Source organism: Convolutriloba macropyga, chromosome 5, assembly GCF_964194025.1.
Source record: "Convolutriloba macropyga chromosome 5, txConMacr16.3, whole genome shotgun sequence".
Taxonomy (NCBI): Eukaryota; Metazoa; Xenacoelomorpha; order Acoela; family Convolutidae; genus Convolutriloba; species Convolutriloba macropyga.
Window position 1 is genome coordinate 28,137,038 of NC_134472.1, and position 12,234 is coordinate 28,149,271.

A 12,234-nucleotide genomic window follows, 5' to 3' on the forward strand; every position below is an offset into this window, starting at 1 on the left:
TGGTATGGAGATGTTCTTGTATTCTCTGTTCCAAGAAATGGGTACTTTTTTAATAGTTCGCTGCAGAGTTTCCTCCTTGGTCGGTATGGAGGCACCATGTGCTCCAAACGTCAGAACCCAATTCTCTACGATCGCTCTATCAACAACTTCTGGAGTAGTCCTTTCTAGGAGAACGAAACACACGTGCTTCGTAATCTATCAATACAGTTATCTGTTTTACACCGCTTGTCTTTGCTCCTGTAACAGGTCACAGGATATCAGCTGCCACTTTGCTGAATTGTATGCCGACCTTGCTTGTCTGAATAGGGGCTATAATTTTCATCCCCACGGTTCTGCCTGGCACGTGTTGTAGTCCTCAAATGTTCGATTAATATCTTTTCTCATATTTCGGCACCACAAACTTTTTATTGCCCTGGCAAACACAAATTGGCCTCCACTGTGTATTGAATCGTCAATTTGCTCCAAAAATTTCTCTCTCTCTCTCTCTCTCTCTCTCTCTCTCTGAGTCCTTGCGATACTACAAGTTGTTTTTAAGTTTTTTTGCTTCTGTACTTTTTTCCTCTTCCTGTACATCACGCCATCAGTAAGTTCCATTTGGTCCGAGAGGCCTCATATTGCTACTAGTTCTTTGCATTGTTCTATTGATTTTCTTTTTTTGATTTTGAAGTCTATTAGCGGATTTTGGTCCAGATGTATCTCGGCGTTCCTTTCATTGCAATATTAGATGTAGGCAAGTATCGTTTCTTCGTGCCAGCCGTGGTTAGTTTATGTCTTCCTGAAATTGGATACTCATTGATTCATTCGCGTGCTGTACTGTAGTTATGTTAACTCTTTAAAGGGCGTCTTCGAAAAAAATAACTAGCGGACAATTCACAAACAACTGCACTTTCTCAGCTTTAGTTAGCTCATGTGTGATCCTGCACTGTCTTGACAAGAGTCCAGTTCTATGCTCTTTTTAGAAATCAAACTCTTGCTACCTTTGGAGCATCCGGAAAATTATCCTGTCACTATTTTGTCTATATAACCATTGCGGTGATGCATGATCTGTTCTGAGCACAAGCTGAGTTTCCCAAAGGCAAGAGTTGAACATTTTCATTCCCTGGAGGACTGCTAATGCTTTTCTTTTTGCTACTTAGTAACAATATTCTGCTGGCGTCAAAACTCGGAAAGGCCGCTGAGTACTCAACTCCATTGACAATATTTGAGATTACTATTCCCAATCTGCTGTCACTTTCATCCGTTTCCGCAATAAAAGGGACTTGCAGTCTAAATGCTTTACTGCTGAGCTATCAGTCATTTTTGCTTTCAATTTTCCGAACACATTAGGGCATTTAGGGTTCCGAGCAAAACGGTTGTTCTTTTTTGTTAACTGGTGAAGTGGTTTTACTATCCCAGCAAAGTCTTTAATGAAAGGGCTGTAATAACAAAATCCATTGAAAGTCCTTTTCAGGTAATGTTCCTTGGTTGTTTTCAATCCCGTATTGCGACAAATTTGTTGTCATGTGATGGAGTTTTTGTTGGCTCAGCTTGTATCCTAGGTATTTTATGGATTTCTGCAATGGGGTAGGATAATATTTCATGCAATCATGTCCTCAATCTCCTTCTTAGGCGTTGTGATTTTTCCATATGCAAGTCAATGGGGACTGAGTTTGATGGGTACTATTTCGTGCACCAATAATTGTCTCGGTCCATGTTTGTTGTCGTTCCTTGCAAAAACATCTCTAAACTCTCATACAGTGTTCTTCTGTCGTGGCTTCTATCAGTGTTGGCATCTATCTGGAAACCCTAAAGAACAGATGTGCTCTAATTCTTCATCATAAGGCTGGTTTAGATTTGTTTCTGGAGTTACCGGGTGCTCTGTTTCTTCCGTCCTTTCACGTTGATGGAGACCGGCCTCTGTTTCAGTCTCACAATGATGTACGTGCATAAAGATTTCAATTGTACAAAAAAATTGAAATTTTGGAAAATCTGCAAAATTGCAAACCCTGCCCTCTTTCGCTGTGATCATTTGCATAGAAAGGAAGTCGAATAATACTTTGTTTTCCTTCATCGCCTGAGTTTCAAATATCAAAGATACGTTTGTGTTCGGGCAACCATAGGAGCACTTTTTGTTCATTTCAGGTGTCCGTTTCTTCGTCCACACAGTCGACTAGATTCAGCCTTACGGAGGGCGCCTAGAGCAATGACCCGTTTTGTAGCTGCATTACAGCTTCCCGGTTCTTCCGTCAGGAGGAGTGTGAATCTGATTACGTTGTCCAATAATTCGTCCAAAAATTCATCTTTTTGTTAGCTTCCTGTCGTCCCGCAAAATCAAGGTTATCCTTGGGTTTCTCCCCTAAATTACAAACTTGCCTTGAGACCTCTTGAAATGACTCCGATTCTATTTTTTGAAGATTTTTGAACTCAGTATGTGCACTCCTTGGGTTGGGAAAGTCTGCAATTCTGTTGTTGAGAGCTTTCAAAACTCTCGCTATGGTCGAGCTTGTTTGTCATTTGCAAATTTTGAAAGTAATGACTGACGAGATTCTAATACTCATCTAACGCATAACTATTCAAACATGTGGGTAGGAGTTCGCTTGGTCTCTGATCAACCCAATTGTTGGCTTTTGAAATGGATTCTAGGTGTCGAACCCATCTTTCGAAACTCTCGAAATCACAGCCGGGGTGCTCCTACGACATTTTCGTAAGTCTTGTTCAACTGAGGTGAGTTGTTACTGTTGCTGGTTGTTCGGGGGGCTGTTCAGTTTTGGTAATCAAAGTATCTTTTTAAGTAATACCGAATGATAAAAAGAACAGATAAGTTTTATCTTTGGACTTTTTTTCCGAAGATCAAATTCATCAGCTCCCTCAGAAACCAGTTTTGCCAATTTTTTTCAACAGTTTTCTACTGAAATAAAATTCCTGTCGCCAATATATGTTTTGAAAGTTTGAATGGAAGTTTACCCAAATCACAATTCCACGACTGTTCCTATAATAAGTCCTTAAAGCATAAAAACTACTGGACGGGTTAATATCTTCAAACACATACTGCTTTCAATAAGTCTGAAGGGTCAAACCAATCCATTCGATCAACCTCTCAATTGCCATTCATAATGATGTTAGAATATGTTTGAATTGCTTCACTATGTTATTTGATATTTTCAATCATAAGAAATGTTTCTAAAAACTGAATAAACTGGTGTTTCTAACATTCTGAAATTTACCAGGTCCTCAATTCAAATAACTAAATAATCGACCAACCAGTAATTTTAAACAATTTGGTAGATGGAGTCAAGAGCTCGTCGGTGTTCACTCCGCAACCCAACCAGACGAGTAAAAACCAACTTGATGGAACAATACGACAATGCCCTTGACATAAACAATGCCCATGTCATGACCAAGAGCGGGAACTTGTCATGATGTCGAGATTGAACCTCATTTTCAGCCGTTGCAAGGGGAAACTTTTGATTTTAAATCAACGACCACTGATGATGCAAGATTAGATATCAAGGCCAACAGACCTTTGGAATCGAGGTTCAACGAAACCTATTTTGATGTTAAAGTTTTCAACCCGCGGGAAAAAAAGTTGCCCTAAAAGCAGTAGCTCAGCCTACAAGTATCATAAATCTATCAAAAAGAATCTGCTTGTCTTTGCTTGCACTGGTGGAGCTGACCCATCAGCTTCAAAAGCGCTGAAACAACTGCCATCAAAGCTCTCTGCGCGAAAAGAAAACAACTACGCCGATATCATATATCTAAGGACAAAAATCAGCTTTAATCTTCGGAGGAGTTCCATCCTCTGCATTCGCAGGTAAAGGACGCTTAGGCGGTCCGAAATTGTTGATGCTTCGATGGCAGCTGTGAATGAAGAAGGGAGGCGGTTAGCATTTCTTGCGTACACTTTTTTTACTAATTTTTTTAGCGTACACCTTACATATTTTTGCATTGAATTTAGCGTGGATCTTCATGGGTTTCTAAAAGTAGATACTACATAATTTTCCCGTCAATTTATTGTTGGCCTTACAAATTTTGGAATTTAGTGTTTATTTCACATATTGTTGGGGTCTAGGTACGGTAAGTGAGGGGACGGGTGTAGGTTTAGTGGTAGGTAGGCTGATGGAGGTGAGGTAGTAAAGTATGTGCATGTGGGAGTTATAGTTTGGTTGCCATTTTTACAGTCCCAAAATTGTTTTTTGTCGGTTCAATGTTACATGCATTGAAAACTCAGACTGACTATAGAACAAACAATTTTACTCGATACAGATATTAGGTACTGATTATATGTGTGAATTGCACTTAAAAATTGAAAATGGATAAAAATCTACGCTTAAAAACAAAAAATTATGTCAGATCTTTACTTGGAAACGCCAAAATTTTTGTAAAGTGTACACTTAGTCCAGTATAGAAAAAATTTGATTCTCAAGAAAACTAGTGTACTGGGGCACAGTGGAATCAGAAGTAGCAAGCATGAAGGAGCCAATGGTGCACGTCTCTTAGGCTGAGGTCTAAAGGTTGTAAATACGTTAGATCAACGCTAAATTCAACGCAAAATTAAGGAAGATCTATGCTTCATTATGTTATGCTTCGCTTAGAAATGGAAAATTATCCAGGATAAGCGATAACCAGAGTTGAAATTTTAGAAAATACACCGCAAGTATTACGAAAATTTTGCTGTGATTAAGTGGATGACAACGCTTCTTACCGTTTATATTAACTGAATTTGGAAAAATTTCTCGGCGATTCTATTGATCACTTCATCATTTTTAAACAGCATGTAACAGTTAAAATTTTCGGGTCTTTCCCATTATAGCCTCCATGAAATAATAGCCCCCCATTATGGTACGTTTACCATTATTGGGCTAAAAGTTATCTGACCAGTTAGCTTGGAGAGGCTATATTTGGAAACGCTCACACTTTCTTTAATATCATATGGATTACAACTTCTAGTTTACATCGCAACCGTCACAAAGCCAGTTTACCAACTCCTGCTGACGCACTCAAATAAATATCAAATCAAAAATTAATTTCAGAATTGAAGGAAAACTAATCAAGCATTCATAGCCCAAAGAGAACACTGTACCGAGGCAGCAAACAACCGAAGCAATTAAGTATGTCAGGGATTTGGAAAAACGAATTGGAAAAATTAATTGGGAAATTAATTGCCCAATAATTGGCGAAATTCGAAGCAGCATACTCCCAAGTCTGAAACCTGGAACTAGAGAAAAAATTTCCAGACTACAGATTTTTGTCGCAAAGTAATTTGAGATTTTGGGGTGACATTTTTTTCGTGATGAAAAAAAAAATGAATGTCTGCAAGAGTATAATCATATGCGTACAATTTTGGGTACAGTCAAGACTAAAGTTTTACAAAAAATTGCGAAAACAATTATTGATAGAAAGTGAACTTTAATTGATCAATAATTGCAGTTATTGCAGTAATTGATTGTTACGTTTTGCCAATTAAATTAATTCATTGTAACCTTTTTTCTCTAGCCAATTAATTGCAATTAATTTCTTCAAATCCCTGAGGTATGTCCTGATCGAAGCTGAACGCTTGAAGGAGCGTCGTGCGTTCAAAACTACATAGCCTGGAAAGAATGAAATACGTACGATATTCTGAACATGAAGGCATGAGTGTCTAGATATTAACGCACGAAAGTCTGGATTTGAATGCACGAAAGTTTTAACATGAATCAACGAGGGTCTAGTCATGAACGCACATGAATCTGGACATCAACGCACTTATTTTCTCCAGGAATATAGTGTTCAGAAAAACTAAAACTTATTTAATGACTTTTAGCATTCTTACTTAAGTACCCACCCGTGTGGCAGTTCGCTAGGCGTAAAGTTGATGGGCACCGGAGTTAAAAATAGAAAGCAACTTGTTGGTTAAGAAAAGAATAGTACTCAGTCTTTTGCGTTCTAATAATAAAGACGTTTACTTTTGTGGTATAAAATGCAGTCGAACTTGAAAAAATCTAATTAATGCGCTAGCGGCCAGAGTACATCACATTTAGCCAAAATTTTTATTGCAATGGGTTTTTTTATAGCGGAAGCTTTTGCTCAGCAAAGGCTTCCGCTATGTTTTTTTCCTGAGTCAGGAGCTTTTGGTGGCAGATGAGCTTTAATGCACTGATCATTTTGTCATACCCATAGGCAAGTTTACTTTTTGCTGCTCTGTCATCCGCCTGTTTATATGTCTGCAAGTTTGCCCGATATAGGTGGAAATGCACACAGTACAAGACATTTCTTATACACGTGCGATTTCAGATGCTGAACAAAAATTAGTCTCTGACTGTGGTAAGCAGGTTTTGAGTTCCGTTGTTGTGTCGAGCACTGTAAGGTGCGTTATTTTGTAATTTTTCATTTAGTCTAATGCTTAATTTTTGTCTATATTGTTTGTTTGGGTATTTGTTGGTTTAGCTTAACTTTTGATTTGTCTTTGATCATGTTTTTGCGGTCTTTTAAGAGTCACCTAAAATTTCACCAATTGTATGACATACATTACCTGACGACCAATTTTCCGGATTGATTGTTAAACAAACTTTAATTGCGTCATCAAAATACGTTTGAATTTGAGCAGAGGAACATCACCAATAATCTTTGTTGCATCTTCCTGCCTGAATGCAACTTTTGCCGCAATGGTTCATTCGTTTGCCATTTTTCATTTTCTATGTGGGAGTTTTTTTGCCACGTACAGACCAGCACGACTCGCATTGTTTTTGTTAATTTTTAGCATCTATTTGGTCTTCGGGCAAAGCTCATTTAGGTGGATTTAATTGCGCAGTGGGTTATGTTTATATGGTCAAATTTTATGTGTTTTTGTTGAGCTCACTTAACGATACATTATAAAACACTAGCTGAGATCCGTGAATATCGATGCCTTTTAGAATTGTTTTGGATTTCGAACAAGCTTCAAACTGATTTCTTCACGATTTCAGAGAACCAGGCTTTAGAGATTTTTGTGTTTGTTATTGAAATAATCCTTGTAATAATTGAAACAATACGTCTGTTATTGAAACAATACGTCTGTTATTGAAACAATACGTCTACCAAGTTTAATGTAAAAATAAGAATAAATGCATTTGTGGGCTATGTACCAGTAATAAGCTACGCTTCCCAGGTGTGCAAACGAAACTGAAATGAAGGATCTTGAAAAAGTTTAGCGCAAAGCTACAAATTGGATTTTGAATGATTGGAGCACTAATTATAAGACCAGACTGGAAAAGCTCAAGATCTTACCAATTTCATTGTATTTCGAACTTCATGACTTCCTTCTCTTTTTTTGTCTTTTCTCAAAGGGAATTTTGATATCGATCTACCAATAAGAGTAAAGTCAGAGAAAAATACTGACAAAACGAGACAACAGGATTTTATAGAACTACAAAAAAACACACGAAAAAGGCTGACGAGAAGTTTTTGGACCAGAGCCAGCCATCTTTTAGACATAGTTGCTAAACAGACTTGTACATTAACAAGCGAAGTCAGCAAATATCATAAATCTAAGATCTACTTGAATAAGAGTTACTGAGATGTAAATTCGTGATCGGGGACTTTCATGTGCAATTGCGGACATTACAACCCAATCCAGAAAATCAACTTAGCTGTGAAGTGACAATCCCAAGCCCCGAATCAGACTGATTCAAAGCCTAAACTACTAGTAATAATTGATCAAAATGGACGGGAATTGGACTCTAAAAACTACGAACGCTTGTGTGCTCAGTTCTTTGGACTTCAGATTTTTGATACTCATAATTAATGGCTTCAATGACCTATTTATTATCCTTTTAATTGCTCGATGCGTCGAAAAGTAGTAATCTGATATGCTTAAACAATGTTGCATGTTAAACAACTTGTTAGATTATGGTGGTTTTTATTTTCCCCGAATAATTGTTTTCAGGTGTGCTTTGAAAAACTTGCCGCACAGTTCATTGCAACTTCAGTTCATCCCGTGAAGCTATAATGGCGGAGGCAGAACCCGAAGTAAACCCTAAAGCCTACCCACTTGCTGGAGCCAACCTGACTAGTCATATTTTGGACTTGTGTCAGCAGGCCTCCAATTATAAGCAGTTGAGGAAAGGGGCCAATGAGGCTACCAAAACGCTTAACAGGGGACAAGCTGAGTTGATCGTCCTAGCTGCAGATGGAGAACCACTGGAGATCCTGCTGCATCTTCCTTTGTTGTGCGAAGATAAAAACGTCCCATATGTATTTGTAAGAAGCAAGCAAGCACTTGGTCGTGCATGCAACTTATCCCGGGGAGTTATCGCTTGCAGTGTGACTTCGAATGAGGGGTCACAACTTGCGCCGCAAATAGAGAAAGTGCGCAACGAGATTGAAAAACTACTGATATGAACTGCAATGATTGTTTTACTGTTATTTTGATGTTCTTAAGAAAGCACATGTGCAGACGTGTTCTAGCTGAGTCTTTGTGAAATCGCAGTAAGCATTTCTTGATGAGATTCAGTCTAATTTAAGTCTTTCGTTTCTCCTTTTTCTTCCGCCTGCAGCAACTCACAAGAATAAAAACACTAGCTTATTGTTTGAAAATTGACAAAGTTTGAATATTCCCCTTATTTTGGAACGCACAATTGTTTTGGTTGGGGATGTGTGGTGTAGTTAAAATTAGTGATTTCAATCGCACGAGACGTATATTCTATATAGATATGAGCTTATTCGTGTGACGTATGATCTTGTTATAGATGAAGATGGTACGTGGAGTGCTCAAAGCTCCTGCTCTACCCAACCAGCAAAATGTTGCCAACATCTCTGAAAACGTCAAAATCAAGCACAAAACGAAGTCAGAGAAACACGAACCTAAAACCACGAAAACGAAAACAAACAACTTTAACGCAATTGTCGCCAACATAACAATTGATGAAATACTCGAAAAAGCAGGGGAGACAGATGTGAAAGCGGTCGAGGAAGTAAATTTACATGCTTGCGGCATTACAAAAATAGTGCACATGGAAAAATTTTTGAACATACGAGCTCTCGATCTATCCTGTAACGCCATAACGAAAATAGAGAATTTATCAAACTCTGGTTTAAAGGACCTCAAATTGTACGGAAACATGATCACAACAGTATCAGGATTGCTCGACCTTTCGAATTTGGAATCAATTTCTCTCCAGCACAACAAAATCAGTGCTATCAGCGATGGTTTTGCTTCTCAGAAGAAGCTTAAAACTCTACGTCTGGATAGTAATCAGTTAACTCATTTTGAACCCCGAGACTTCAATTGTTGCCGCAATTTAGAAAGCTTAGATGTCAGTTACAACTTTCTTGAAAGTTTGTCCGCTTTGAAATTTGCGTCTGTTTTGCAGGACTTAACAGCTGTTGGTAACAGACTCAAGAAAGCAGACTGTTCTGGAAATATCACCCTGGTCGAGCTAGATTTATCATTTAACATTATTGACGATGTCAGTGGAATTTCTAGTTTGGTTAATTTACAGGTTTTAAAGCTGACCAACAATAAAGTAACATCTTTACAACCGATGGGAGAGTTAAAGAAGCTAGCCGAATTACACATGGCATCAAATTTCTTGTCAAATTTGAATTATATCAGGAAACAGTTCCCAAATTTGGATTACTTAGATGTACGGAACAACAAAATAACAGACTGGAAATATTTTGAGTATCTCAAGTTCTGCCCTTCAGTCCGCGAAATGTACATCGAAGGGAATCCATGTGTTGTGGACTTCACAAGTGAGGACAGGAAAGCTTTGAAGCAGGTGTTACCAAATATGGAAATTGTTGACGGAACGTATCTGGCTGAGAAAGACGAACAGTCTTCTTTGTATGCTAAAAGAGCTGCAAGTGCTTCGACAGCAATTACGGTGCGCCAACTCGAGAACGAAATCAACAGTCTCACGATAAATCTGGACGAAAGTGAACAAAATATTCTGCGAACGTTCGATTCTATTCGAGGTCTAATGAATACACTTCCCCTTCACCCTCCAAGGATTACTGAGGCTAATAATCTGCCTCCTGATTTAAGAACAAGCCAGCCACCGACGTCAAGAATTGGCTCTGCGAGGAACAGTGGCCGGGCTAGACTGGAGGAAGCTAGACTTTTTGCTGCTTCCTTAAACATGGAAGACTGATGTGATTTAGTTAGCTTTACTCACCATCTTTTTAGGAACTGCCATAATTTAGTTCTACTATTCTGACAAATTTTTGTAAATATGTAGATATTTGTGTACATTGTTTCTCATATCAAACGATATGTTTAAATTGACTATTTTTGCGACCTTCTTGTATGAGCCAAATTTACAGAGCATGTGCGTAATGAAGCTCGTCTAATAGATAGAACGATTTAATTTTGATTGTCAATCAAAAATCAATATTAGTTTAGATTTTCTCTGGCTGTGTTTACTCAATTTGTTCCAGGCTTGAATATGTCAACAGCTGGTATAGAAGCTCAAACTGCAGCAGCTGATTCTCCAGCTAAGAAGCGTTCGCTTGACAATACGCGGGAACCTCTATCCACTGTCCCGAATGGTCTTGAAACCCCGACTGAAACCACGGGCACCTTATCGCACCCTGTACTGAGAGTTGAGCTAATGAATGAAGATGCCAAAATGCCTGTCAAGGGCTCAGAGAAAGCTGCTGGATACGATTTGTTCAGCGCTGTTGAAATCCCAATTCCAGCCCGCGGCAAGGAATGTGTTTCGACTGGAATCAAAATAATGCTTCCAGAAAACTGTTACGGACGTATTGCTCCAAGATCTGGTCTGGCGGTGAAGCATTCATTAGACGTCGGAGCCGGTGTTGTGGACGAAGATTATCGCGGTGAAATCAAAGTTGTCATGTTTAATCTGTCTGACGAAGAATTTTTGGTGACTAAGGGAATGCGAATTGCGCAATTGGTATGTGAACGGATTTGGTATCCAAGTATTGAGAAAGTGGAGTCAGTTGATGAGACTAAGAGAGGCGAGGGTGGATTCGGATCCACGGGAACCAAGTAAACTTAGAGGAAGAACTTGCTTTGCTGTGCCTCGTTTGGCGTTATGAATAAAAAAAACTTTCTCAAACAGTTTGATGATTTTTGGTTTCATGTGTTTTGATTGGTCATTATGAATTGTGCAATACATCTACTTAAATTTGTTGTTAGTTTTTAATGAGAATGTTGGTTTCGAAGGTTGAGAATAGCCTAACGCAACAACTACATGAATTGTGAAATATATTGGCAGTGCAAGGTTCCGAGATTAAGAAGGAGCACTTGCGCATTCGCATAATTAATAGCCGCACGGCAATAGCTGAGGCTATTATTGGCGCCTCGTTTTTTTTACAATTAAAAGAATTTGAATTGTATTGGGGAGCGCTGGCTTTTGTCTTTTTTAAGATCTGTTCACACATTTTCATGATTTTTGAAGTCAAATTGGAGAAGTGATTTTGGTCACGCCGAAACAGGAAGTAGAGTGAAAAAGCGAGTGGTTTTGCGTAGTGAAATTTTAAAGTAGAGTGAAAAAACGTTGTTTGAACAAAAATTCGCTTTCTTGCTTGTGGTTTTTTTGTTCACATGCGGCGATTTCATTTTGATTTTTACCGTTTTTTTAATAGCCGCACAGCGATAGCGGGGGCTATTATTGGCCTTCTCTTGGTTTTTTTTATTTCGTCGCGATTTTTGTTACGACCATATGACGTCACAAGCACTTCAAATCTGCTTTTTGTTCATTCGTTCATGCAATTTCAACTGAAGAGCGTGCGTGACGTCATTTTTCGCTCTTAGTGGAGTGAGTTTTTTTCATTTGCGTGATTAAATTTTTGGTCACACTTGAATGACTTCCTAACTCACAAAAATGACTTCCTCACTTGGAAATTGACTTTTTTAACTTTAGTTAAAGGAGATAAGGTCAAATGGGTGTGTGACACTCTAAATGAAGGTTATTAGAGAGCAGCCAATAGAGGCAGCAGAAACCTATATAGATTTCTAATCAAAATATAACATCGGCCTTCAATGAAAAGATGATTTTTTGGTCTGTCTTTTTTACTGTTTTTTTGGGACTGCAGATCTAAGAAGCTATTGCGGCTATTTTCTGGCAATCTGCCAGCAATGTTCTAATTCTTGGATCGGATTTTTTCCAAATGGTTTTCCCAATCCATGCTTAGTTCATTCTAGGCCTATTTTTTATTTGAAGCAAATTTCTTTCTAGCTAGTGTTGTTATGTTCACATGCGGCCTTTCCATTGATTTTCAGTTTTTATATTTTTTATATCTGATCTTCTTTAATGGTTTTCGCAGTTCACTCAT

General features: G+C 38.4%; 3 protein-coding genes across 3 annotated transcripts; all 3 read left to right on the top strand.

The window, feature by feature from the left end:
* Positions 1 to 7,856: 7,856 nt before the first annotated feature.
* Positions 7,857 to 8,471, top strand: LOC142339924 (NHP2-like protein 1). Its single transcript, XM_075390284.1, has one exon. The coding sequence runs from the start codon at positions 7,942 to 7,944 to the stop codon at positions 8,332 to 8,334; it is 393 nt and encodes a 130-aa protein (XP_075246399.1). The 5' UTR covers positions 7,857 to 7,941; the 3' UTR covers positions 8,335 to 8,471.
* A 178-nt stretch (positions 8,472 to 8,649) lies between these two features.
* LOC142339285 (toll-like receptor 7) lies at positions 8,650 to 10,236 on the top strand. The gene has a single exon (XM_075389194.1). It carries the CDS (start codon positions 8,682 to 8,684, stop codon positions 10,083 to 10,085), a length of 1,404 nt encoding a protein of 467 aa, XP_075245309.1. The 5' UTR covers positions 8,650 to 8,681; the 3' UTR covers positions 10,086 to 10,236.
* Positions 10,237 to 10,333: 97 nt separating this feature from the next.
* Positions 10,334 to 11,088, top strand: LOC142339286 (uncharacterized). The gene has a single exon (XM_075389195.1). The coding sequence runs from the start codon at positions 10,380 to 10,382 to the stop codon at positions 10,947 to 10,949; it is 570 nt and encodes a 189-aa protein (XP_075245310.1). The 5' UTR covers positions 10,334 to 10,379; the 3' UTR covers positions 10,950 to 11,088.
* The last annotated feature ends 1,146 nt before the right edge of the window (positions 11,089 to 12,234 follow it).